The sequence below is a fragment of the Echinops telfairi genome, unplaced genomic scaffold (genome assembly GCF_000313985.2).
Source record: "Echinops telfairi isolate 266 unplaced genomic scaffold, ASM31398v2 ScPeMD7_7400;HRSCAF=8409, whole genome shotgun sequence".
In the NCBI taxonomy this organism is placed as follows: Eukaryota; Metazoa; Chordata; class Mammalia; order Afrosoricida; family Tenrecidae; genus Echinops; species Echinops telfairi.
In genome coordinates this window covers 56,950,192-56,978,160 of record NW_022111300.1, presented here as the reverse complement: position 1 = coordinate 56,978,160, position 27,969 = coordinate 56,950,192, and the positions used below count along the sequence as shown (strand labels likewise).

At 45.6% G+C, this 27,969-nt stretch overlaps 1 protein-coding gene across 1 annotated transcript in view; it reads left to right on the top strand.

Annotated features, from left to right (window-relative positions):
* The first annotated feature begins 75 nt into the window (after window positions 1-75).
* The window catches only part of NETO1 (neuropilin and tolloid like 1), a 134,452-nt gene continuing 106,558 nt past the window's right edge, over window positions 76-27,969 (top strand). The window contains exons 1-4 of the mRNA XM_004703043.4: window positions 76-331; window positions 2,257-2,310; window positions 2,557-2,694; window positions 8,942-9,190. Coding sequence (XP_004703100.1) covers window positions 304-331; window positions 2,257-2,310; window positions 2,557-2,694; window positions 8,942-9,190 — 469 coding nt within the window. The 5' untranslated portion in view covers window positions 76-303. The remainder of the gene's footprint in view (window positions 332-2,256; window positions 2,311-2,556; window positions 2,695-8,941; window positions 9,191-27,969) is intronic.

The window sequence follows — 27,969 nt, the reverse complement described above, 5'->3', positions numbered from 1 at the left end:
GGCGCCCGGCGCCGGGCGTGTGGCGAGCGTCATGGTGGGGCTGCTGGCCTCGCGGCGCTGAGGGAGCGGAGGCGAGTCGGGGACGCGCAGCCGGTCTGCAGCGAAGCTGGGAGCCCCAGGAAACCTTCCCGCGCCCGGGGGCTGATCCCCGGGCTCGGAGCCCCTCTCAGCCCATCCGCGCGCTGGGTCGGCTCCGGGCGGCAGATTGACGTTGTTGCCACTCGGTCCTCTCCCCGCCTCCGGACGCCTCCCGTCTCTAAATGGAATTCGTGGAGCTCGGAGCCTCGGGTGTAACGCACAGACATGATCCATGGACGCGCCGTGTTGCACAGTGAGTCCCCGCCGCCGCGCGCTGCGCTCCCTCTGCATCCCTCTGCTCCCTCCATCCCGCCCCTCGCGAACGCCGCGCGGGACCCCGCCACCCCCGGCTCCGGGCAGGTGGAAACTTTCTGGATTGCCGCATCCGAAAGCGGCGCGTGGGGGCGGCGGCGCGCCTGGGCCGTCGTCTCCACTGGGGTCTGCCCGGGACACTTGGCTTTTCTGCAGCTGGAACCCACCGCTGGGGTGAGCCGGGCGCTGGGCTCAGTCCGAGGGGCGCGTGAGGAAGGGAGACTGGGACTCGGGCTCATGGGAAAGAAGGATTCAGCGGAGGTCACTATGCCTTGTACCGAAGCACCCGTCCTTCCTGATTTCGGGGGGCTCTGTGGCCACGCCGGTGCGTCCGTGAAGCCCGCCGGCACTTGCCTTTGAGCGCTGGACGCTGGTTGTTGTTTTAAGAGTGTGGTTATGACGGTAGTGTCGGGTGCGGAAATAACTAGAGAAATTAAGTCCGGAAATCCCTGTGTGTGTTTCACAGGATTGAGCAAGGTTTGGGGTTCTCTCTCTGGGACCCGCACTTCACTCACTGGGGTGTACTGAGGTGAGCACCACCGTGCTTTTTTGGAAATAGCAGAGTAGAACCCTCTAGACATCCCTCCCTGATGCGTTCCTGCGCGCACGCGTGTGTGTGCACAGCCGGCGGGCGGCGAACTTCCCATCTGTGCCATTTTCTACCGAGAAGCACACACCGCCGCCGCCTCCTCCCGTGGTTTTGTGTCAAAGGAGGTGGCCAGTCTAGAGACTTTGTATTTTCTTTCCTCCAACTTAAAGCAATGCAGGACTCCATGCCAAGTCATATCGCCTGTATGTCTCCCCATGGGCGAAGATCAAGGCAAAATGATATTTTTTAATAAGCACCTGCTGTGGGCATTACAGTAGGCTATCCTTTGAAGGATATCCCAGCCCCAACATTCCCTTTAAGCGTAACTATGATTACACACCGCATAGAACCAAGAGAGTCCATGTAGTCGGAGCAACGGATTCAGACCAAGCAGGAAAAGCAGACGAGTGTGAGGACCCAATGGCTCTCCTGCTTCCCTCGCTTTCGGTTTTATAAAAAAAAGGTCCAGTAAAACCCAGAGGGTGGAAAGGAGAGCGAGCAGTTCTGGTTAGATTGGACCTGCCCAATTGGCTGGGTTGGCTTCTTTTAGATATGAACACACGGATCCATCTAAAAATGCTTACAGAACTGACCTTTCTCAACAACAACAAAAAAATCAAAATCTATTTCTGGGTAGCACCAAGTGCTAAGTCTAAGCACAGACTGAAAGACATTAATTTCATAGCTTAGTACCAAAGAGAGTGTTTTCTTGTTAATCCACTACATTCATATAATGTTCATTTTTATAAAGCTGCTGTTTAATGCCTCCAATCCAAGTTAATCTCTGTGACTCCTTACCAGTGCCCCCCCACCCCCCAGTCCAGAGGATTGGCCTCCTATTGGTTGTACCAAATACAGCCAGTGGAGGAGACCCTGCTCCTGCTTGCGTGTTCCCCTTGCTCCTCGCCCCTGCTGCCCCCTCATCTTCCCCGAGAGACTTCCACAATGCCTGTGGAAAAGGTAGAGCCCAGGCCCTGCTGGGTCCTGTCTGTGGCCTTAGTACATGCCAGTGTGACCCTGAGTCTTGTAGGATGTGTACTTCCTTTGGAGTTCCAGCCACATCCCTTCGCTCTTGCGATACTGGCTCCAAGGCCCCTGCGGGGCCCTGTTTTGTGCACTTTCAGCCAGATTTTCGTACCCCATCAACCAGGAACAGTGAGCCCTGTGACAGTTGCTCTGTGTTGATTCCGTTTGCTCTCTAAATTGCATTACTTTGTTCTTAAACTTGACCATGCCAGTGGACACTCATTTTCTCTAATTTTTCTTTGCTGTTTCAGTTGTAGCAAGTTTAATCATCCTTCATTTATCTGGGGCAACCAAGAAAGGAACAGGTATGTTTCTTAAAAAAAAAAAAGTGGAAGTGGGGGAGCCCTAATTTTCTTGCATTTTCCTATGTTTTACATATTCTTATTCCAGACTCTCTGGAAGGCTTGTAGTGTGTATAATTGATCGGGTTTGATGAAGAAAACATTGAGAAATTCATTTACTTAATGGAAATTATAAGAATGTTCCTCTCTATTTTTAATCTTGTAGACATTTGGATGATGGTGCTTTTAATATTTATTTATGTATTACAGAAAAGCAAGCCACTTCAGAGACACAGAAGTCAGTGCAGTGTGGAACTTGGACAAAACATGCCCAAGGAGGTGTCTTTACTTCTCCCAACTACCCCAGCAAGTACCCCCCTGACCGGGAGTGCATCTACATCATAGAAGGTGAGGAGAAAGAGGGAGAGGGCTTAGGATGTGCCAGGCCATGCCAGAGCCTCTTTCCAACTGGGCTGGACCATGTACTTAGAGACATTACAAAGTGGGTTTTGGAGGTCTCCTGCATGAACATATCCAAGCAAATCAAATCACAGGGGAATCAGGAATCAAGCTGGTAGTTGGAGTGTTTAGGAATAAATTATGCACAAGTCCATTCTGGGACACAAAAGCAAATCAACGATTTCAAAAGTTCATTTGGCAACTGAGTGACTTAAGTAAGGGGTAATGGGATGGATGCGTTGTTGACATAACATTTGTTAATCTGATGGGAATGGTTTGGAAAACGAGTTTTCTATTAGTTTAATAATCATTAGCCTAATCCACCCATGTATATGTCTACTTCTTTTGTAGCATAAAAACACAAAGCATGTTTGTAAGCGGAAGATGTGTAGTCCTGCCTGCTAAACATTGGCTCGGATGACCGCAGTCACCGAGGCTTATTCTCCATGTCTAGAGAAAGTTGTAGCTGCTGTAGGAGACATTGAGCCAGATCCTACTCAGCAACCTTGAGCACAACAGAACAAAATACTGCCTGGTCTTGACCCATCCTCATATCCTATCGTACTTTCGAGCTTGTTGTAGACTCTTGTCCACCACTCAGATGGAGGGTTTTCCTCTTTTCACTGACCATCTACTTTACCGGGCACATTGATACATACTATTTTGACACCTCATCACACATACTTGGGACCATGTTAGTCGGAGGGGCCAGACCCTGGAAGAGCTTTCGTGCTTTTAAGGTGGAACCCACTACTGTTAAGTTGATTCTGACTCAGAGCAACCCAGCCCGACAGGGTAGACTTGTTTCACAAGGTTTTCTAGACTTTAAATCTTTCTTAATTTTTCTTCTGCAGACCAACCGGTAGATTCAAACTGCTGACTTTCTGGTTAGAAGCTCAGTGTATAACTCACTAAGTCACCAGGGCTTCTGGGTAACGTAGAAGGTCAATGAAAAAGAGGAAAGTCCTCGGTCATTTGGAATAAACATTGGCTGCCACAATGGGCTCAAGCATACCAGCGATTGGGAGGAGATTGCAAACTGGCCAGTGTTTGGTTTGTCTGTTGAAGATAGGGAACCCTGGTGGATAGTGGGTCACAAATTGGACATCTCTTCTCTGATGGAGGAAGATGGGGTTTATCGTTTGGGAAAGATTTACAGTTTTAGAAATCTGCAGGGGTGGTTCTACACTGCTTGATGGACCACTATGAGTTGGAATGTGACAATGTGTGGCTATGAGGCTGAACCAATTCAACAGCATGTAATCACAACCACTGTTTGTCCAAGCATGATGACCTTCTTCACGTTCTGGTCCCTCCTGACGACACTCCCAAGGTGTGAGAGTATATGCACCTGTGCAGAGATTAGGTATGGCTGGGGACCGCAAAAAGTTTGGAGGGCTTTTGTATATGGTGTGAAGGCTGAAGAGGTGGGCAGTCCCAAATAAAGGAGAACCCAGGAGTCCATCTGTCCTGCTCGTGAGAGTTTGGACTTTCTTTTGGAGACATGGGGTGCTGTTGAAGCAAAGAAGAGCCTGGCTGTGTAGTGGTTATGAGTTGGGTTGCCAACCACAAGGCCAGCAGTTTAAAAACCCCAGCAGCTCTGCAGGAGAAAGACGAGGCTTTCTACTCCTCGACTGAGTTACTACTGTCTGAGAAACCCACATGGTTCTACCCTGCTCTATAGGGTCACTGTGTGTTGGAATAACTCGGTGGCAATGAGCATAGTAACGAGCTACATAACGTGGTGGTATTCTGATGAGGAAGGGACAGAAAGGAGAAAGGAGGCCATAATAAGAAGTGATTGAAAAGGACCAAGGCCTGAGCTAGAGAGGCTCCTGTAAGGTTGGACATGAAAGATGCTTACGAACTTGGACTGAGGATGTGAGCATAAGGAATTCTGGAACTTGTTTAAGGATCTCAGCTTGGTGGCTTCTTAGAAGGAATTTCCATGGATAAAGGATATAGGTGGAGAAAGAAAGTTTAAAGGAAAAAGGCTTGTGTCTCATTTTGGTGTCCAGTCAAGCCTATCATGCAGATTGCTTATGTAGATCTTGAGTGCATTGGAGACATCTGCAAATGCATTGTTGTGCCGTATATACTCGAGTATAAGTCGACCCGAATATCAGCCGAGGCACCTAATTTTACCACACACAAAAACTGCATAAAAATGTGCTGAAAAACTTGGCTTATACACATGTATATATGGTAATTCTTAACACAAAGTGATGGTGTGTGAGCTTGCTGTGAGGAACATGATTTCCCACAAATATTTGGAGCACTGTTTTTCAACTTAAGAAAACAGCAACACAGATGCCTGGGATCCTTCTGGAAATTTGGAGTTTGTTTGTCTTGGATGGAACTACGGGCATCATCATATTAGAGTAGTCCTTCATGGGATGCCAGTGGCAACTGGAAGAGCTGGTGTAGAATGTGAGGAGACCAACCACAGAAAAGAGGTCTGGGAAATGAGATAAGGAATGGTCAGCGTGGGCCTAACTGGGCTTTAGAGGGAGAAGCCGGAGAGCCAGAGCAATGGCCCAGCAGCTGGGGGAAGAATGTCCAGGAGAGATGAATGTGCCCAGTGGGACAACAACGAAAAATAAGGTAATGCCAGAAATGCTTCTCTTGCCCTTGGCTCATAAGGGGCTCTCTGTGCATTTAAGGTGAGCATGATATTGACCGGGGGAGTAGCCAGTTCCCAGGAAAGGAGGCAGACCGGTGGGCTGGGGGGCTGTGGAAGCCACAGAGAAAGATGGCTTCACCCTGTCCACTGCTTCTCTCCTTCTTCACCGCCTTGCTTTCCACCCCCTCTTCTATCTGCCCCTCCTTCTCTTCCTCTCTCCCCTTTCTTTTATCCTCTTTCTTTCCATTAACACAAAAATTATTCATATGAGTCCCAAAGAGAATAGCCTTCTATGGTTTAAAACAAGATAATAAGGAAAAAAAACAGCAAAAAAATAATAACCATTTCTTGGTGAGAGACAGCTGTGATAAAGAACTTAAGTGAAGGGTCATTTGTGGCAAGGAGAGTTACTCTTTTGCATTCCATGTGGTCTGAGAACTAGAAGCAAACTTCTGTCTGCAGGAGTGCCCTTCTGGTGAACGTGTCTCCTAAATGTTCAGAGACTCAGAGGGTTGGAATCCCCTTGCAAGGAACCTCTGTTTTAGAACCTTTGTTGTGATGGGAAGTGTTGGTGAGAAAGGGAGCTGCAAATGGCAGATTTGTTTAGGGAGTTGAGCTTCAGTACCTGCAACCAATTTGCGTGTGCTAAAACCACTCACCAATGTGATTATTTTAAATCTGCAACAGAAAATATGTGATGTTTATCTTTTATAAAAAGACTGAGTTCAGTGAGAGGGATTTTCCTATAAGTGCTTGGTTGATTTCAACAAGTTGGACCAAAGGAAAATGGATTGTCCATGTATTCTCGAGGGAGGCTGTTAAAAACTATGTGGTATGGTTTCTGAAAGGAACCTTGGGACTTACTCATCCTTATGAGACCAAACTCAAGTGGAAATGTGAATGAAGATGTGAATCCATGAGTTACTGTCAGATGGCTATTCGTTTCTTAATAACAGAGGCCATTACTTTGATAGCTGAGAAGTCACAATTAGGTAGAGATATAAAGAGGGAGATTCATGGAAATTAGCTAAGGACTATTCTTTTGTTTTGTTGACTTTCCTCATTCAAAGGAATGCAATGTAATACTTTTATTTACACTGAAAAGTACTATCCCTGATGCTGATATAGTTTCTGTCTTCAAAAACATGTCAGATTGGCTCAACCGAGTGGAGATAAGCGAGCGTATGTATTATAAATTACAGTAATATAGATGAGTAGCGTACATCAGAGTCATGTTTACATGGACCTAGTTTTTGAAGTATTCACTAACTTGTACTTGTACTAATCCGCTGGGAGAACAAACCAGCCAATGTGATTTCGCTGGAACCTTGTAAGGGTGTTTTTGAATTTTCAGATATGCAGAATGTATGGAACAAGTATATTATGATCCTGACTGTATTTGCTGACCTCTCTGATGTCCACTAATGTTAAATAAAAGCCTTTCTGGTTTTCTTGCAAGAGTTATTCAGGTCACTCTAAAACGTCCCCGTAATCAGAAACATTTTTCAAGATAATCCTTAAAGTCCACTTTTAGCACACATTGTCCTTAACCAATTGATTTTCCATGTTAGGCTTGGCAAGCACCAGGTTACCTGAAGCTTCCAAAGTGTTACTTTTTCATTTTCATGGTGCTAATTTCCAGATCATCATGAAATCTCTGCTCCTAGTAAACTGGAGGTATCCACAGAGCAGTGAGCCTTTCGGTTTAAGGAGATCAAAGTGATATTCAATGGTCAGTGAGCCTTCTGGGAGCTGCTGACCACAGAGTGGCTAGAGCCCTGCCGTGACAGGTCTTCACTTCTGCACTATAGAAGGAGGTGGTCCCAGGAGAGGCTCACCAGCTAAGAAGCCCCCAGAGGGCTCGGGCAACTGCTCATTTCTTAACAGAGTCAGTGTGTGTTGGTATTTTAACATCCATTGCAGCCCTGCTGGTGCATAGATAGGGGCCTGGCTGCTAACAGATAGATGGCGGTAGATGGACAGCAGTTCCAACCCCAATGAGCAGCTCCCAAGGAGAGTGACCTGGTGACCAGTTCCCATAAACATGACATTATAGGACACCCTGTGGGCCAGCTCTGCTCTGTTTCTCGGGTGGTTGTAAGTACACATGGACTAGAGGACACGGTCATTCTGGGGCTGTCCTGGCCAAATAGGAGTTGGAATGTTAGCTGTTGAGCTGCCTGGGCCATGTCAAGGGATCCGGGTCTCCACATAGTGATGTGAAGGGGTTGTAGATCTATGGGGTCTTATAGAGTTATAGAAAACATGGGTGATGATGATAAGCTCAGTACATTTCACTCAACACAGAGTTTGGTGGAAATTCCCCAGGACAGACTCTCGGCTAAGTACTCAGGAAAGGAGGTGAAGAAGATGTGGTTCTTGTCTTGCAGTGTTTCCCAAAGTGGGTGAGGCTAGCCCCTGGGGGGAGTGGGGCTGGAGTAATCCAGGAGGGAAGGCACTGTAAAAGCAGAGAGACCTATGCTTTGTCTAGATCAGTGGTTCTTAACCTTCCTAATGCTGTGACCCTTTAATACAGTTCCTCATGTTGTGGTGAGCCCCCAACCATAAAATTATTTTCATTGCTACTTCATAACTGTTATTTTGCTACTGTTATGAATTGGGTGACCCCTGTGAAAGGGTCGTTCAACTCCCAAAGGGGCCGCGACCCCCGGGATGAGAATCACTGATCTAGGCTATTGCACAATGGTTTTATATGACAGGGGGTTGCTGGGTAATACTTTTGTTTCTGAAGAGGGTAGTAGGTCAATGTCTTATGTGACTAGATATAGACAAGTTGACAAGACATTTTATTTAACCAAGAGTTTCCCGTGTGGGTTGAAGCTTAACAAGTCAGAGGTCTGTAGACATCCATGAAAATGGGTATGTTGGAAAGGTAGAAAGGGCTTCCTGTTTTTGAAGTGTACAACCAGTTTGGAGGGTCTGAACTTATTCTTATGGGTGTGGACTATTGATCTTATTATAGGATTTATAGTTCATATTAAATATTTGTCTCATTATCCTGTAGCTTAGCACTGAAAAAATGAAGTTTAAACCCGAGGATGATATGATTCGATTTGTGTTCTTGAAACATTCCTCTCCTTTTTCTTGTCTAATCACTTTGTTCTTACCAAGGTATCCGTTTGGGATTAATTGAATGTTTTTACTCTAGACTGTGTGATTCTCAAGAAGTTTCTGACTTGACGCTTGGGGGGTCTTGGAAATATGGTGGAGTGCCAGAAAAACCCTTCTGTGTTTGTGAATCTGATCCGGTAGCCTTTCTTAGGAATATTCTGGTTTGTTATCACATCCTTGGACTCGGAAGGGGTCAAGCTACTATCAGAGTAGTAGTCAGTGCAGCGTTGTTGTCTTTGGGAGGGACCATTTAGACAGTCTTCTGGTCACAGTGGACCTGAGAAAGCAGTCTATTATATGCCTAGTTTGAATTCCCCCAGGGGTCCTGCTCAAAGCTTGATCAAACATGGACAGGTGCCGCAGGAAAGGAATTACACAAGCGAACTAAAGGTTTTGAAAAGCGGCCTTCTGACGTCCTCTTCCTGTCCTTTTTTCCTCCAGCTGCCCCGAGACAGTGCATTGAACTTTATTTTGATGAAAAGTACTCTATCGAACCTTCTTGGGAGTGCAAATTTGATCATATTGAAGTTCGAGATGGACCTTTTGGCTTTTCTCCAATAATTGGACGTTTCTGTGGACAGCAGAACCCACCTGTGATAAAATCCAGTGGAAGATTTCTATGGATTAAATTCTTTGCGGATGGAGAGCTGGAATCGATGGGGTTTTCAGCTCGATACAACTTCACGCCTGGTAAGCAGGGACTCTTTCCTTTTCCTTTTTTTTTTTTTTTTTTCATTTTACCGATCTATTTTCCTTCATCTGTCTCGATTTTCACAGTCCCAAAACTTTTATAAGGCATATTATAATTGGTTCCAAGAATTCTCTATTTCTATTTCAAACCACACATTGTCTTTGCATAAGTTCTGAACGGGGGGGGGAAGCAGGTTTTCTTAAAACTATGTTTGAGATAAAGCAGAGTGGACGCCAGGGTCCACGAGGTCATCAGCAGTGCCATTAATTACCCAGGCATTCATTATTCTGAAATAAGTAATTTGAGAGACAGGCTGTAATAAGGAAACTAATTATATGCAGAAGCCCAATAGATGTGCACAGGCAATTGTGGTGTTGTAAAATGGTTCCATCAAAGCGTTCTTTGGAGAACTTGAATGAAAAGTTCATTTGTTCTGAAAATTATAATAATTTTTGAAGCCAATGGATCATGCTAAAAGGCAGCCTAATCTCTTTTGAGTGATGCAAACTCCTAAGGGTTTGGATGAAAGGAAAACTATGTCCCATTACAGCCACCTATGCATCTGCAAAGGGAAGACAGACATTATCGGCAATTATAAAATTATGCATTCTACATCAAATTTCCTTTTTAACCTTCTCACGTGAAATGGGGGCTGTCAGGCTCACTGGCGCGGGTCTTGTTGCGTTATTCGGCATGGCAATAAAAATGGTCTTTCCTGTTTCAGATTGCAAGGGCACCAGGATGTATTGGGTCAAGATTTGCTGAAGGGAAGTCTTTTACCATTGAAAATTGACACAAATTGCATAGAATACATTATTGTAGACACTGAATGTTTAGATGTATTTTGTATCTGTTGCTTCATGTAGGCTTTCTAAGGCACTGAATGAAGTATCTATGATTTTTTTTTAATGTTGCTGTTTACAAAGGTAACCTTGGTGTAGGGCCAGAGGGCTCTGCTTCAAAACAGAAACTTACAAAAAGAAGTCACAGGAGAAGGGTGGTGGCTTTTGGGCATGTTACATAAATCAGACATTCACTGTACTATGTGGATCCACCTGAAACATAGGGAAAAGGTCAGCAACATCCCGAAGGACCTGTCACTTGAAGTGTGCTTTGCTTATATTGGATTGCTCAGGGGAGTTGTGGATTTGATTCATGATTAGGAATTGAATTGTTGTAGTCCAAAAGTGATGAATATGTAGATTCATTTGCTTGTCTGGTTCTTCTTGTACCAATGGAAATGCATGGTTTATATTTAACCGGTCCTTCGGGGTGTATTCAGAACCTAAGCGGAGGGGTGAAGCTTTGGTACAGGTTTCTATGAGTTAACTTTCTAGGTTGTGCTTGCGGATGCTCTGACTCGCCCTGCAGTGTCAACCTGGGCTCTGCAAGGGTTGCAGGCTCCCCTTGCACGTTTGGTCAGCGTGGGCTGCACTTTTGGCGTTCTCTTTTGGCTGGGGATCATAAATAATCAAAGAAGGTCACCCAAAGCCATGTTTCTTCTTCTTAAGCATCCCCCCACCTCCGCACTCCCCGCTTTACGTCTTTGTGGTCATTGTTAGCTACACTCCAGTCTGCTCGGACTCGGGGATTGAGGAGACCAGGCTGCTCTGTAAGGTTCTCAAGGCTGTGCCTTCCGGACTGGGATGGCCAGATCTGCGTCTGAATACAGCCCCGGTGGGTTCCAAGGGGCCAACCTTTTGTGTAGCTGAGTGCTTAACTCTGTGAGCCACCTTAAACCAAACCAAACCTACTGCTGTGGCATCAATGTCAACCCCTAGTGATCCTCTAGGGCAGAGGGCAACTGCTCTGAGGGTTTCCAGGGCTGTGATCTTTCTAGAAGCAAATTGCCTCATCTTTCTGCCATGGGATGCTGGGCGACTTCAAACCAGCCTCCTTCTGGTTAGAGGCCCAGGGCTTAACACACAACATCACCAGGATCCCTTCACCAAGGGAGGAGCCACCATAATTTGTAGAAGGGGAGCATCTTATTGTCAGGAACAACTGAATTCAAAGGGTATAAGAGGAGATGGCCCTGAGAATTGAGGGATGAGTTTGGGATGTGCTGAGGCTTCAGTGTTTTGTTATTTTTTAATTTTACCAGTTTTATTGACATATTCACATATTATAGAATTCAACAGCTCAAACAGAGTTGTGCTATCATTACCACAATCAAATTTAAAATATTTTCTTCTTTCTTGTACTCATTATTATTAGCTCCTCATTCTCCAACCTCCCTTGCCTTAACCCCAAGAAACTTAACCAGTTATTGTCTGTAGATTTGTCTATCCTGAACTTCTTGTAAGGAAAAATATAGAAACACAAAAAGCAACCCAAACCACAAAATGTAAGGTTCTACAGCAATAATAAAATAAAAAATTAAGGAACCTCAGTTGAAAAGATAACAGAAAATAATAAAAACTGGAACAAATTTTAAAAGGTTGAATAAATGATAAGTACATACAAATTGGTTTTGGAAGAAGAAAAGGCAAAATGTTCCTTAAAGGCAAGGGTGGTGAGACACCAGCTCACATACTTTGGGCAGGTTGCCCAGAGAGGCCAGTCCCTGGAGAAGGACTCCGTGCTTGGTAAAGCAGAGGGGCCGTGAAAAGAGGAAGGTGCTCAAGGAGATGGACAGACATAGTCACCGCAACAATGGCTCAAACATAAGAACAATTGTAAGGATGGAACAGGACTGGGCAGTGTGTTGCTCTGCTGTACACAGGAGCGGCTTGATGGTATCTAACAACCACCACAGCAACATGATGAGGTGTTTTCATTTTCAACCCAACTACATCTGCACTAGTCTACTCTGTCTGATAGTAAGGTTATTTACATCCCTGGTCAGTGCTCAGAGGTGAATCATTGGAGGGCATAATCCCCATGGGCACCCTGCATTATTATTATTATTATTATTATTATTACTATTTGTTATTAATTTTTTTAGGTAATAGATATTGAAGGATACTGGAAGATCTGCCTTTGGTCTATGATACAAAAGCAGAAAGGAAACTTCATAAAGTGCCTTGTCTATGGATTTTGACACTAAATGGCCCAAGTCCTGAGTGCCAGCACTCTACAGAGCATTCCACAGAGAGAGGTGGCATTGAGGCAGCCTGGTCTTTAAGGCAGTGCTTTCACAAGTGGGCAGCACCATCCCCTGGGGTGCTGGAAAGATGTGGGAGGAACTCCAAAAGCAGATACCTATACTTTATCCTGAGTTGTGGGCAGTAGAACAGAAGTGTTTCATTGCCAGGAGGGTTCTGAGTATTTGATTTTTTTGTTGTTGTTGTTTTTCTTTTTTCTGAGACAGTTCAGGGGGGTGGGCAGTAGAGCTAATGAAACTAAAGGGTGTGAGGATTAGGGATACTTTGTGCAGCTTTTACGGAATCTGCCTTCAGGCTGGCGTCACTTGTAATTGTGTGTGTGTGTGTGTGTGTGTGTTATTTATTATATGGTGTTTGCTTCCAGTGGCAATCATGGGGGGGTGACAGGAAGAGCTCCTTAAGTCAACTCCAGTATGTGAGTGTCAGGGTGTGTGCTCTAGTGGTCCACAGCCAGAGATGAAGGCTTATCCACCAGTCTCCACAGAGAGTCTGAAGTCAGTTCGACAGGAAGGAGCTGGCATGAATGCTGCCTTTGGAATTCAATTGGGCTCCTGACCTTTATGGTTCTTATTAAGGGCCGGATCGCTCCTACCCACACCCACTCCAGGGACAAGGAAATGCTGCTAGCGCTGTGCTGTTCTCACAGTGGGGGCTACTTGAGTCCATTGTTGTAGCCACTGAGTCATTCCATCTCATCGGGGGTCTTCCTTCCCTTTTGTTCCCCACTGAGCCTCTACTAAGCTTGAATTCCTTCTCCATGGATTGGCTCTCCCTATGTATGTGAGATAAAGTCTCCCCATCCTGCTTCTAAGGAGCATCCACCTATACTTCTTCCAAGAGACATGTGTTCATTCTTCTAGAAGACCTTGAGGCCCTCAATATTCTTTCTTGGCCGATGCCACACCTCAAATGCCACAGTGCTGCTTCGGTTTCCGTTGTCCAGCACGCATGTGTTTATGAGGTGAATGAGACACCGTGGCTTGGGTCAGGCACTCCTTGCCTTACTTCACCCCTTGCTTTCTTGCTGGCCTTTCTAACGCTTGTTTCAAGGTGGGTTGTTTGACACAGCCCCACTTCATTCAGAAAGTAAAGGTACATGGGGAGCCAGATGGAAATCAGAAGATTTCGTAGTGAGTGTAGAACCCAGACATTGAAAATTAATGTCACTGCCATGTTTAATGGCATCAAGCCCATGTACCAGGTCGCTCATTTCAGCGTGGTTAGTTGTTCCCAGCATGCCTACATCCCATTCGGTGATAGCTGGAGCTCCACCAGCAGTTGGTCTCCACCGCCTCATCGAAGGCCATCTTGCTTGACAGGCAGACTGATTTTTGTCAGCTCTTATCTCTAAATTTAAATTTCTTGATACTTGCTTCCCTTTGTCTTTTCTTTTCGACTCAGAAAAACAGATAACCTTTTAAACAGCAAAGGCTCCTTTAGCGATGTTCGGTTATGCTACAGAATGGGAGGTTGATGGGAAGAAGCCAAAGGCAGGTCCCGTGTGGAGATCGAGGGAAGGATAACTGACCCAGAGACGATCCCAGGAAAAGGGACTCCAGGAGGTTCTTCTGCGTTTTCTGACACAGTCTGACGATTCCTCATTTCTCAGTTCACTGATCATGGCTATTTTGGATACAGTGTCATTGCCCGGGACAACAGTACAGTGATGAATCACCTATGATTGTCCTCTTGCATGAAACGGAAGGACTGGGAAATGGAACCAGAGTCAGGGAGAAGCCAGCTGGTTCAGAACCTGGGGCCTCTGAGGACAGAGGACAGGGGGCAAGGTTGTAGGGACAGGTTCAAGACTGGGGGAGCCTGCGAGGGACAGCAGGGGGGTTCTTAAGGAGTATAGCTGTGTAGCTGCAGCTGTGTCCTGGTGTTTCTTACCTGATACAATCGCCCACTTTATAGGGGGTGATCACATTCAGCATGTCTAAAAGTACTCAAAGTTCCTGGATGCAAAACTTGATAATCCACAGAGAGTTCAGCCAGGAAAACATAAAATAGGTGAAAGTGTTCGTTGTAGCATATAATTTTTCTCAACGAACATGCTCTCCTTAAAATAGTGAAAACAACTTACTATAGAGAACTGAATAACTGGAAACATGTTTGCCCAAAGGACAAGTTCATCCTAATTCCAGACTTTATGAATGCTTTTGAATTATTTGTGTATACGCTCATGCCCACACATACTCAAACCTTTGACTGCAACAGCCGGCTCAAACATAGCAATTGGGAGGATGGTGCAAGGCTTGGCCTGTACAGTGTTTCATTCAGTGTGCATGGAGGTGATTCAGCATCGAACAACAGTAGCACTGCCATCGACACGATTCAGATTCATAGCATACCGTGTCACAGAGTAGCATTGCCCTGGAGGGTTTATGAGAGGAAATCTCTCATTGATTCATTAGGGGAAAAAAGGGTGGCCCACAAGCAGGAAGGTGAAGGGGAGAGTGAGAGAGCTCATGAGCAAGCGAGCAAGAGAGAGCGAGAGAAAGAGAGAGAGAAAAATCTTTGCAAGAGTAAACTGCCTCATCTTTATTCCTCTAAGTATGTGCCAAGTTCAAACTGCCAACCTTTCTGTTAGCAGACAAGCACGTTAATCACCAAGATGCAACCCCCCGGACACATTTACAGATGTGTGAGAATATGTATATGTGTGGGTATGTGAGTATAAATACATATTTATCTTCTTTCATACCCAAGTAAATATCAGTGCTCTTACATAGCTAAAGAAATCAATATATATATTTCAAGATCTAACATTCAATTTGAAATTTTAACTACAAGAGCCAAGGATGGAAGGGCTTACAGTCTAAAGTGAGACACAGACTTGATCTCAGTAGATGGTTTTTCACTTGGAAATAAAAGACTGATATATTTCAGTCTGGTGAAATGTGTCCTTATAGCCACATACATAGGGGGGTATGCATTAGGCTGCTAATAGTAAGATCAGCAGTTCAAACCCACCAGCCACTCTGGAAGAAAGATGAGGCTTTCTGCTCCCCTAAAGATTCGCAGCTTTGGAAACCTGTAGGAGCTTTCTACTCTGTCCTGTAGGGTAACTGTGAGTCAGAATCAACTGCATGGCAGTGATTTTTTTTTTAACCAATTACAATTTAAGTGTGTGCTCCAACTGCTGGCCTGTCACAGCAGCAGCTGACAAGAGGAGACTGTAGGTAGGAGTTTAAACCTGAGACCCTCAGCAGGGACCCCTCACCAATGTGCACTAGATGTCAACTGCATTCATGTGAGGAAGTGACTTTTCAGAGCCTCCTCTTAGCCTCCCTCCCCCTGACTTGGTTGATCGGATCTTTGAGCCAAGAGATGAGGAAGAGAGGGAATGACAGAGAGAGAAGTGTGCTTTGGTTCCGTAGGTGTTTGAGAGACACAGTTTCCAGGATTAGCTCCCCTCTGTGCAGAGAAGCCTGAGAGAGGAGGCAAAGGCAAGGGAAGATTGAGTAGTTTCCTGTGCAGAGAGAAGGCCTTTTGGAGTTTGTCTCCCGAGAGGATGGCGGAAGTGCTCACGTGCGTTTGTGTTCTATGAACTCCTGGTTGACTGTTGGTCCACCTCTCTTTGAATGGAGTACAAGGGGATGGACCAGGTGTCATCCCAGTTATGAGAAGGTGCATTTTCTCATACCTCAAGGAAGCTTTGGGGTTCATTTCCTTCAACCTTTGCATGGCGGAGATACAGAACCCAAAGGTCCCTGGAAAAGAATTCCCAGGGTGTGTGGTCTTGGTGTGGAAGTAACACTGTCCGTTAGCGATGTCACATCTCTGCTGACACACCTGCTGCAAAGGATTGCCATTATGGCTCTCATGACATCGGACGTTGCAGGTCTGCTTAGCGTAATTATATGCAGATATTCAATGAAAGGGTAATAGTATATGACACACATTTTGCCATGAGCTGATACATGGATTTAAAAATCTACCTTCTCCTGTTGCCTGAGGCCACTGCCCTTTAGTGGCAGCCCCTCTCTCCCCCTCTGCTGAGCAGCTCTGCCTTCCAGCCCACTCTGGACTGAGGCTGTGGCTGGCTCCCCTTCTTCTGGGATGCCTTTCTTGGTTCTTGCTGACATAGTTGGGTGTGTTTCTGTCACTACCGCAAACCTGTGGTTCTCCTGCTCAGTCCCTGAGGTAAAGCCAGGATTCCTTCCTTCTTTGACCCTGCAGAGCTGTCCCTCTGGCTTTTCCAGTGGGGGGGAAGGGGTCTAGGTCACCTCAGACCATTGCTCTCTCCAGCGCCACAGGGCACTTAGCGCAGAACGGAGTGGGGCTGAGATCAGGGCACTTCTGAGGCCCCCAGAAGAAGACCCCAGAGCAGACCAGAGATGCTGCCCAATAACGTCGTCATGTGGCCAAGCCTTGCCTTAGCCAGCCCTCTCAGCATCCATTGTCCAGGGAGTCCTGGCATCACCCAGCCAGCCCGGCCCTCAGTGAGTTTCTCCTGCAGGGAAAGGGACTGCGAGCCAGGGCCCCAGGAGCAGGGAAGTCAAGGAGAATCCGGAAAGGCACGCAGGGGGAAGGGAAGAGGAGAGGAGAGGAAGACAGGGAGGAACAGTGCACGCCTCCTCTCTCCATCCTCCCCTCTCCTGGCTCAGTGTCTACAGTTACCCTGAGGCCTGATGCTGGATTGATCTGTGCAGATTCAAGGGAGATGCATCTCAAATGAACAAAACATCCAGCTCTTTTGCCTAAGAAAACAGTACGATCAGCACTTCTCATTCTTTTTAATCTTTGCTTTCAGAGCCTTGTGCAGATACTTTGAGACTTTCTGCTGTTTTATTTTTGCATAAAATAAATCCACAGGGTATTGAGAAAACAATCCTCTGTGGTGATATTTTTCTTCCTTGAACCAAGAGGCTCCCCCACCCTTCCCTAGTTTGCAATGCGTACGTCATGTCAAGGCTCTCCAATCGTAGTGCGCACGCACACTCCTACTCTTAAAGTGAAAGCCTAGGGCCCTTCGTTCTACTTGTCTGTTCCCGTTTCCATTTATTCGCCGAGTATTTATTGGCCCACTGTGCTAACACGTTGGAAATCCAGAGCGCATTAGATCCGACTCCACTTTCTTCAGGATGAGTCCCTGTCTGCTATCTGAGAGAAGCCATGTGTGGCTGGCAGATTTTTGGCCCCGCCTCCGCAAAGATGTCTACATCCCAACTCATGAAATCTGTGACTGTGTCAGATTACACAGCAACAGGGAATTTGTCTAGCTGATCCAGGAGAGTAAGTTGAATGATAAAGGATCCCTCCAAAAGAGGTGGAAGGGATATGGAGAGGGAGTTTCAAACAGTTTAATGGGAAAACGGAGTGGAAAGATAATGGAATGTTTCCCAAATGTTTTGAAGAGTCACTATCAATAAGAATTGGTCTATGATGCTCCTTCATTCACGGAGGTGACACACAGGACGACCTGTTGGCAATGAAGGAAGAAGTCCAAGCTGCCCTGACGGCATCGGCAAGCACACGGATGCCACACAGAGAAACAGGTCGAAGTTGTCAAGGATTTCTTTTTATTTGGATCCATAATCAACACACATGGAAGCAGCAGCCGAGAAATCAAATGGCTCACTGCACTGGACTGAACTGCCCCAAGTGTAACGAAGCAAAGATGGCACCTGGAGGCCTAAGATGCCCCTGAATCCAAGCCATGGTATCTTCCATCGCCTCAGAGGCATGCGAGGGCTGGACAGGAAACATGGAAGACTTTGGAGTCTTTGGAGTGTGACTGGATAGCAGAAACTGCCAGGAGAAGAAACACATCTTTCTTGGACTAAGTACAGTCAGAATGCTCCTTAGGAGATGTTCATACTTAGTCTCATGAACTTTAGATGAGTTATCAGGACAGGCCAGTTCTTGGTAAAGGACATCATGATGGTAGATGGTCAGCTATAAAGGAGAAGCTGCTCATGGAAGGGGTTAAATACAGTGGCAGCATTAGGCTCAAACATAAAAACAGTTTGAAGATAGTGCAGGGCCAGGTCTCTGTTGGTTGGAACTGACTTGATGACCGCTAACAACAAGCTTGCTCATCCAAGTGCAATCCCAACCATCCTTCCAAGGGAAAGAAGGGATCAGGAGGCTTGGCCCAGAGTGCTCCTATATCACAGAGACCCACAGAGCCATCACTGGCTTTGAGGATAGATGGAAGCCAAAAACCTAGGCATATTGTCAGTCTCCAGAATCCAGACAGGAGAGAGGTGGGTTCTCCTTTGGAGCTTCCTGGCAGGAGGAGACCCCTGCCCACAGCTGACTTTTATCCCAGAGAAGGTCCATTTCAGGCCTCGGCCCTCCACAGCAGTAGCACCTCCCTTGGTGCTGTTTTAAGCCCAGGCTCCTGGACGCAATTCGTCCCAGCGGCCAAGGGAATCGTATGATGTGCAAGTATGCTTTTCTAAAAGACGGACTGGCATTAGAGAAGTGAGGTGAAAAGTAAGCAAATGATGTAAGAATTCCCAGGAGAGATGGAGGACATCAGAATCAGAGACTTTCCGTTGAGAATTTTAAAATATCTCTATTCCAAGTACAGGCTTGTATACACGCGTGTGCACATCCATCCAGTACTGGATTCGGGGGCTGCCATGCTTCTGCTAAGGCAACCTTTGGGGGCGGGGACGAGTTAGGCAGGGGAGGCAGGGCTTCCAGCTCCTGTCCGTTTGGCTGTCCAGTCAGCAGCCACTGTGAAGGGGGAAGGGTTGGCCTTCTGCTTCTTGAAAGAAGACAGCCTTGAAACCTCTCTGGGGCATCTCTGTTCTGCCCTCTTGGGGCCCCCTGAGTTGAAGTCAAAGGCAGCTGAGTTTGGGTTCAGCCCTCATGCTGGATTCCCAGCAGGATCTGGGTTTTCACCTCTGTTCAAAGATGAGCACACGAAGGCGGTGCCCGTGTTGGTGGCAATAATAGCTATTTGTAGAAGCTGGCACCGTTTAAGCCTCTGCCTCTTCGTGGCAATGCTGCCTGATGCTTTGCTTCTAAAGAGTGATGCTGTCTGTCCCTGCACGCTTGGCTGGCGCGCGGCCACGAGCTTCAGCTCTGCTGACTGGCTGGAAATTCTGCCTCGGAGTGTCCTTATAGAACTTTCCCTTCCTGGCTGCTCCAGACGCCTCTCTTCTCCGCACCGCGCTATGGCGGACTGGCAGGCTGACGCCAAGACAGCTGGATGGCTCACAGGCAGCAGGGCAGGGACCACAAAAGAACTCCTTGACTTTGTTTAAGCAGGTGGGCGGGTTAGTCATAAAAGTGTCACTTCTCTCCTGGTCGCCGCTGATCAGAAGCAGCATCAGCAAACCCTTCTGTTCCCTGGGGACTCTTCATGGGAGATTTACACTGCGAAGCCCCAAAGAGTTCCACGTGGTGATTCAGAGGCACGGGCAGTCCAACAGGTAGGAAGCCGGATTGTTGGCATTGCCTGGAAACCGCCAGGTCCCACGCAGTCAGGAAGGAAAGCCCATTTCCTTCAACTGATTGGGTGGGCAATCCCAGTGGAGCTGGTGGCCTGGCCAGTGGCTGTGCTGATGAACTGGGAAGGCTTGGATGAGGGTTGCCATGGTGATGGGAGGTCACATCTGCAGCAAAGGTTTCCTTGGGCAGAGCAATGAAGAGGCCTTGCAGAGGCCTGCTGTCCTTGCTAATGGGCTTAACTGGTAGGAAAAGGATGCCCGGCCTTCTCGTGCAGACACACTGCTTTCTGGGAACAGTCATCATCGAATAATATACGCATCTCAGACTTTAAAGTAAAAAGAAAGGAAGGAAGTGATTATTAAAAAACGATCTTAATCGTGCAGCTGCCCCAATGCTCTGTTTCCACTGTTTTAACCTTTGCTGCCATTTCTCTTCAGTGCACTTCCTTCTTTCTGGGCGCCTTGTGGGGCTTTCTGGCGACCAGGGATTCATGCCTCCTCAGCTTCATTCACTGCGCCCTCCTCCCCTGACAACTCCCTTCCCTGCCTCTCCTACTCCCTCCCACTGCTGCTTCTCTGGGCTCCGAATCCTCATCACACTTCCTGTCTCTGCCACCCCCAAACTGCTTTATTTTGGGGAGGTCTGCTTCAGTAAAGAGATACAGTAAAGAGATACTAGAAAACCCAACAAAGCCTTTCCATTCTGGTTTTCCTTGGACCGCTGTGAGCTGGAAAAGGCTTGAGAGCAGTGCATTTGCTTTTCAGTTTGCTCTCATTGAAGAGCCCTGGTGGTGCAGTGGTTAAGGACTTCGCTGCTAATATAAGGTCCGTGGTTCAAAACCACCATCAGCTCCGTGGGACAAAGACCAGGCTGTCTGTACGTATGTGTAGCCTCGGAAACCCTATGGGACAATTCTGCTCCATCCTATGTGGTCTCCAGGAGTCAGAGTTGATCTGCTGGCAGTGGGTTTGGCCATTTACTCAATGAGAAAAGGTCAGTGGGTGGCACAAAACTTGGAGCACTCTAACGCTATCCTAGAGCTTAGCAATTCAAGTCACCTAGTGGTATCAGAGTGATTTGCTTCCATTTAGAATATCGCCACAAGACCAGCCGGAGCCGTGCTACACTGATACACATGGGCCTGCCGTGGGCTGTAGTGACTCAAAGGCAACAGGTCTGTATTTTCATATCGGAGACAGCTAGCTCTTCTGGGGGCTAATATGGAACTTAGCATCTTCTTCACCAACCTAACATTTGTGTGAGGGGTACCCCTCAAAAAAAAAAAAAAGTCCGGATGTATTTTTCAAACTATGTATTTAAATTTTTTTACAAAACAACCTATCCTCATCAAAGTACTTTCCATTATGCTTCACACATTTGTCAGAGATGTGATTCGATTCTTGGACACCTTTTTCAAACTCATCACTTGGCTGGCTGACAGCACCTCCTTCATTTTCTCCTTTCACCTCTTCTAAGTCATCAAATCGCTGTCCTTCCATGTCCCTCTTCTTTCATGGAAACAAAAAGAAGTCGCACAGAGCAAGGTCAGGTGAGTCAGGTGTGTGGGGCAAGAGAGGCATGCTGTCTTTTGCCAAAAGCTGGTGCACTGAGATGGCTGTGTGAGCAGGTGCATTGTCGTGGTGGCAAAACTAGTCTCCCGTCTGCCACAAATCAAGCCATTCTTTGGTCACACACCATTAAGCAATCTTTTCAGAGCCTCTAAATAAAAATTCTGACCTGGTAGAATGAACTTTAAATGCACAATCTGGCTCACATTAAAAAGAGCATCCGGATTTCAGGGTACTCCCTTGTATTCCTTTTGCTAAATTTTTCATCGTGTCATTTGAGTTGGAACTCCCCCACCCCCACCCTGTTTAACACCAATGTATCTGTTCTAGACCATTTTCATCACGCTTCCGTTAAGGTAAGATGGCTGTGAAAATTGGGTTCCATATGCTACTCTCATTACGTCTGGATAAAGGATTCTTCCATCCAGCCAGGTGCCCATGTTCTAGAGATGCACCTCAGGCGTTCCAGGCTGCTTTCCCAATAACCAACAGTCCTCGTCGGGAAAATTGCTACTCATTGTTTGAGGTCATAATTTACAACAGGCGTTCAACCAGAGCGAGCTTATGTTAGCCACATCAAAACTGTCATCTCTTTGCCTATAACTTCAATAATTTATCTCGACATAAAACCAACTGGTATCTCAGTGTCATGCTGATCTTCATGGAACTGAGTGAAGCGTGGAAGTCTTGGGGCAAAACCTGACTTGTATATTTTTTGCCTCATGACTCTTGGCAGCGGTGATTTAGCTAATCCCTGATGGCTTTGCTGTCTTTGTCTCTGGTGTGGGAATCATTGTGTGTGTCTGGAGCATCTGTGGTATCACAGTGGTCGATTTCTCAACTGCTAACCCCAAGGTGGGCAGTTCACTCTCCCTCTCCTTGCTCCTTTGTGGGAAAAGGTGCTGGATTTTTGCTCCCATAAACACGACTGCCTAGGAAGCCCTTTGAGGAATACTCTGTTACTGTGAGATTAGGACAATGGGTGTTGGGTTTGGGTGTATTCTGTGTCGTTGCTTACTGATTCTGACTCATAGTGGTCCTGTGGGGAAGAGTGAACTGCCCCGTAGAGTTTTTGTAGGCTGTCATTTTTATGGGAGAAGATTGCTAATTTCTTTTCTTCTGTGGAGTTGCTGGTGGGTTTGAGCTGCTGAGCTTTGGGGTAGCAGATGAGTCCTAATCACAGGACCTCCAGGGAATGTTAATTGCTGCGTAGGTGCTTTCAAGTTGGTTCTGACTGGTAGTGACCCTATGTACAGCAGAAGAAACTCCCGCCAGTGCTGTGCCAGCCCCGCCATTCAGGTGACTACTAATAGTACTAGCTTCATAGAGGTGATTGGAGATTAACATGTTATACTTGTAATTATGGGGTTTGCTCCCTCGTGATACAAATCCCTGATATTCCTTCACATGTGACCTGGGATTTTCTACGCTAACATCTCAATCTCTGGTTCATTATTTCATGGGTTCATTCAACACCCCAGCAAGATCACTGCTCCAGATATTAAACGCAAAGCTGGGTTCGGAACACTATTGAGATGCAGCTTCTTCTCCAGAGAAAACAGATATTTGAGGAAACAAATGTTTAAGCAAATAACAGAGTCCAAATATGGCACGCACTTGAATGGGCAATCATCGCTGCAATGGAAGCAGCAGTCCGGAAGTCCAGCGGTGTGCTGTACTGTGTGAGTCTGCTGCACACGGTCTCTTTGAGGTACGAAAGAGCAGAGCTGTCTGCCTGCCCTCAGCTGGGGTTGTTTCACCCACCTCATGGGCAGGAGAGAGTTGACCAAGGACGGCTACAGAAGGATGTCTGCAGGTAAGACTGGAGAAGATGACTGACAGTACCTCAGGGCGCCAGAACAAGCGCATCTCTTTTAGAGGAGCTACCTTCCGAAGGCTCTTGGCAAGAGAGGATGGCAGGACTTTGTGTTACACGCTTTGGACGTGTTATTAGTCGAGACTCCTCCTTGCAAAGGAGCCCTGGTGGTGTGGCTGCTGACCACAAGATAGTGAGTTCAAAACCCTCAGCTACTCTTCAGTGGAAAGATGAGATTTTCTACCCCTGCCAAGCGTGACAGCCTCAGAAAACCACCGGGCAGTTCTATAGGGTCAGTGCTATAGGGAAGTTCTATGGGGGCAGCTCTAAAGGATCACAGTGAATCACAATGGAATCCATGGAGGTGAAGTTTTGTTTTCTGTTTTTGAGTCCCCTCATGGGTATAGATTGCAGCAGTGCTACAACCATGGGTTCAAACCTAGCAGTGGTGGTGGTGACAGGGTAGTGTTCTGGGCTGTTGTAATGGGGTGGCTGTGAGTCGGCAGACCACACAACAACAATAGCATGGAGCATGCACCTGGTTCTGTCATCATGTGTAGCTTCTGAAATGGAAACACTTTGGGTTTCTAGCTCTTCTTCTGTGTCCAAAATAAGTAAGCAGATGCTCTGCGAAGTTGATTTGGATAGGCAAGCAAATGAGTTAATGAGTGAGAAAGTGGAGTTAAATAATAAATGAAATTAAATAATCTACAAAGGTACGATGTATGGGAAATTGGTAGTCTATTGATGTGCTCTGAATATTCCGTATGGGTCCAAAATGCTAATTTGATTCAGATTAAGGACTCTAATGTCATGTCAATTCAAGCACAGTTTCATGTGTGATCTCCATTACACACAGCGTTTTTCAGAATTTGCAGAAAGGTTGAGCAAAGAAGGAGTAAACACACTCAACTAACTCAGCTCAGTGCCATCCAGTTGTGTCCAGAGCTCGGCACGGCTGTCTCTGTGGGTCTTCAAGACTGTAACTCTTTCCTGGAGCGAAATCCTTGTCATCTCTCTCCCTCAGAGCAGCTGGTGGTTTCGAAACGATGTTCATACGGGAGGACTCCGTCCCCAGGGATCCTGAGTAGAAGCACAGAACACCAAAATAGAACAATTGAAGTGCAATGGAAAGCTATGTGGGAAAGTAAGAGTGAGGATCGAGATTTGAGTTGTGACTGTGACAATGTGGAGAAAGAGATTTGGATAAATCAATTTGAGCAAGAGAAATAGCATATGTACTTACTCCCCCAAATAGATCTGGTGATTGGTCTTGTCATACTTTATGTGACGGATAACAGAAACATTTGGAATAGAAAATAGTTGTTTGCTTTTCAAGAGGTAGAAAGAGAAGTTTACTAAGGAGAACTCTTTGTGGGCATGTTGAAAGGGCTGTAGTAATTCAGAAAAAAACCTGAGAAAAGATGAAGATGTGAGCCTATTAGAAAACTATGCACAAAACCTCAAATCATTATGAAATCCATGTACTGAACAGAAGAGTATATGATTCTGAGTCAATATTCTTGTCTAAGAAAGTGAACATACCAAGATTGTGTGTTTTGGAATTCAATTCAGTCCTGGCCCCTTTCTTTCAGATGAGTGTCATTAGGTATCAATGGGCGTCACATTTTATCTAGGCACAGGAGAACTCTAGCAAAGGCCTTCATTTGATTTTTAAGGCTCCTGCTGTGGACCCTGAGCTTTCCTATGAGTATGGACAAAGCACAAACTAAACACACAGCCTTGGACTCAGTTCTGACTCACAGGTTTCCTGCATTACAGAGAGGGCTCCTCCCAGGAGACTGACTGTAAAGCAGCTTTCATTGGTTGTTCTTCCTGCTCCTGAAAGGTCTAAAGAAGCCCTGGGCGGTAGTGAGTCTTTAATAAATGGAGTTGAACTGATTTCTTATTTAACAATGTTTCTTTGTCTCTCCTTGCACCACTTGGACATACTCACTTGTAGGAATGGCCCTACTTATGTATTATACCTACTTTTGAAAATATCATTCCTGCTGTATGTCTAGCTTCAAAGATAGAGATAGAGAGTGAGAGAGAGAGAGAGAGAGAGAGAGAGAGAGAGATCTTTTATTTACTCCTTGCTTCCTTTTGTCTTTAAGACAGTGTTTACTTGTTTACTCTGTCGCTTTGGCTGTTGCTTTATCTCTAGCTTAGAATTTGCACTAATTAGAATTGCCAGCTATAGCATTGTAAAATAAAATACCATTCACTATTGGCTACAACGGAGGTGATGGGATTTAATAAAGTAGAAACAATTTTAGAAATTGTGTATAAATTTAGAAAACATGTATAAACTACATATTTGGGGGAAACAAGTAAGCAACCAACCAAGAAAACACTTCATATTTTGAAATATATTGGTTTTGCTTATTAAATAAAACACCCTTCCTTCAAGAAATAAATTCTCTGTAAATGTTCCAAGTAGAACGTGTGGTAAATGCGATAAAGTTTCAGTTATTGAAAAGTAAGTCAAATGAAACAATGATATAATAAGTAAGTGATTTGTGGTTTCTAAAAATCTCATGAAAAGGGATTCATTTTGATAAGATTATTGAATTAGCAACTTCGTATTCTAGGCAGCCATTGTTCCAGTGGCTTTACACTTGACACTCATCCTGCCATCCGAGGTTGAGTACACACTTACGAGCTGCAATGTTATTGACATCTTCCTTTTCAGTTCAGAAACTAGGATTGAAACTGTTCAAGTGACGTCCCTGGGGTCATGCCCCCAGCAAAACTGAGACAAGAACCCCACTCATCCATAGTTTTAGATCCTGTGCCTCCCTGTCGACAAACCCATGTCCACTAGCTTTAGGGCTTCGCAGCTGGAAGATCTCCACTTTCTGTAGCCTTTGGTACTCTATTGGGGAGCTTTCTGATGTCGCCGATGATTCCAGGATTACTTTTACCTTTTTAGCCTAATATCTTTCATGTTCCAGCAACATGAGTCTGGATCATGAATAAGAAGCATTTTTCTCTCTGGGTTTTAAAAAAGCATACTTGCCACATTATTAGTTTTATAATTGTCATCACTTTCATTTTCATCATCATCCTAGTCATCGCCATTATCCTCACCAAGTCATCAGTGTTAGTCGTGACAAGATCCCTGCCTGTCGTCTATAGCATGGGTATTATGTCAAGTCCATAAAAAGACTATTATGAATTGTTAAGTGTCTTGAGTTGGTTCCAACTCATAGCAACCCTATGACCCTATGTGCCACAAAACAAAACCTGTGCTCTGCTCAATGCCCTCCTCAAAATCGTTGCTAAATTTGAGCCCATGGTTGGAGCCATCATGCCAATACATCTCACTGTGGGTCTTCTCCTACTTTTCAAAGCATGATGGTCTTTTCCGGTATGTGAGACGCAGTCTCACTATTCTGATTTCAATGGGCACTCTTGTTGAACTTCGTCCGAGATAGTATTATATGTTTTTCTAACAGTCTATGATGGTCTATTTAGTTTGCCAACATCATAATTCAAAGATGTCAGTTCTTCTTTGGTCTTTCTTATTTGTTGTTCAGTTTTCACATGTATATGAGGGGCTGAAAATACCGTGGCATGAAACAGGTGCTCCTTGGTCCTCAAAGTACTTCTTTGCTTCCTGACACTTTGAGGAGGTCTTTGGCAGCATATTTTCCTAGTGACATACGACATTGGATTTCTGGATACCCTTTCTACGGGTGCTGATAGTGGGTCCAAATATGAAATCCTTGACGATGCCAACCTGTGTTTTGCTAATCATGATGGGCTTGCTTTGTCTGGTGGTGAGGATGTTTGTTTCCTTTGGCTGTGCAATCCATTTTGAAGGCTATGATTTTTTAATATTCATAGTAAGTGCTCCAAACTTTCTTTGCGTCCAGTAAGCAAGGTTGAGTCATCTGCATGTCATACGAGGCTCTTAGAGTCTTCCTCCATACCTGATTCCATTTTTTTTTTTCTTTTCTCATGTTGTCCAACTTCTTAGATTATTTCCTAAGCATACAGACTGTTAAGCATGGTGAAAGGATACAACCCTGATATACTTCTCCCCTGACTTAAGCCCTTGTCCCCTTGTTCTATTCCAATGGTTAACACTTGCTCTGAGCACAGGCCCTTCATGAGCATCATCGAAGGCTCTGGAATATGCATTCTTCAAAATCATCTATAATGTGTTATAAACCACACAATCAAATGCATTTCCATAGACAGTAAAGCAGAGGTGAACATCCCCCTTGGAATTCTCTGCTTTCAACCATTTGCCAGCAATGGTATACCTCATGTCACATCGTCTTCTGAATCTGGCTCGGATTTCTGGCAGTTCCCTGTCAATATACTGCTGCAACCATTTTAAAATTATCTTCAGCACAATTGCTTTTGGTCGTCTATGCATTCTGTTGGATCGCCTTTCTTTGGAATGAGCTCAGATCTAGCTCTCATCCAGTTGATTGAACAGGTAGCTTTTTAACATTGCATTCATGTGTTGGAACATCCCCATTGTTATGAAATCAATTCCCAGAACCCTGGTTTTTGCCAAAGCCTTCAGTTCAACTTAGACTTCTTCAGTCAATATCATTGAGTCTTGATCATATGCTGGATCCTGCCATGGTTGAACAACTATTATTACCATGACACTTCTATTCATTCCATCTCTCTTGGTGATTCCTGGTTCATTCAATACCTTGCCCAGGGACTCCTTCAGTATGACAGCCTGAGGCCAGCATAATTTCTCCTGTTCTTTTAGTTTGAGAACCATCATCCTGCTCTTCTCTTTGGTTTTCTGTTCCCAGGTCTTTGCATTTTTCATGATAATATTTTATATTTTCTTCTCAAGGTGACCTTTGAAATAGCCCAAAATCCTGACTCAGCTCTTTTTTTTT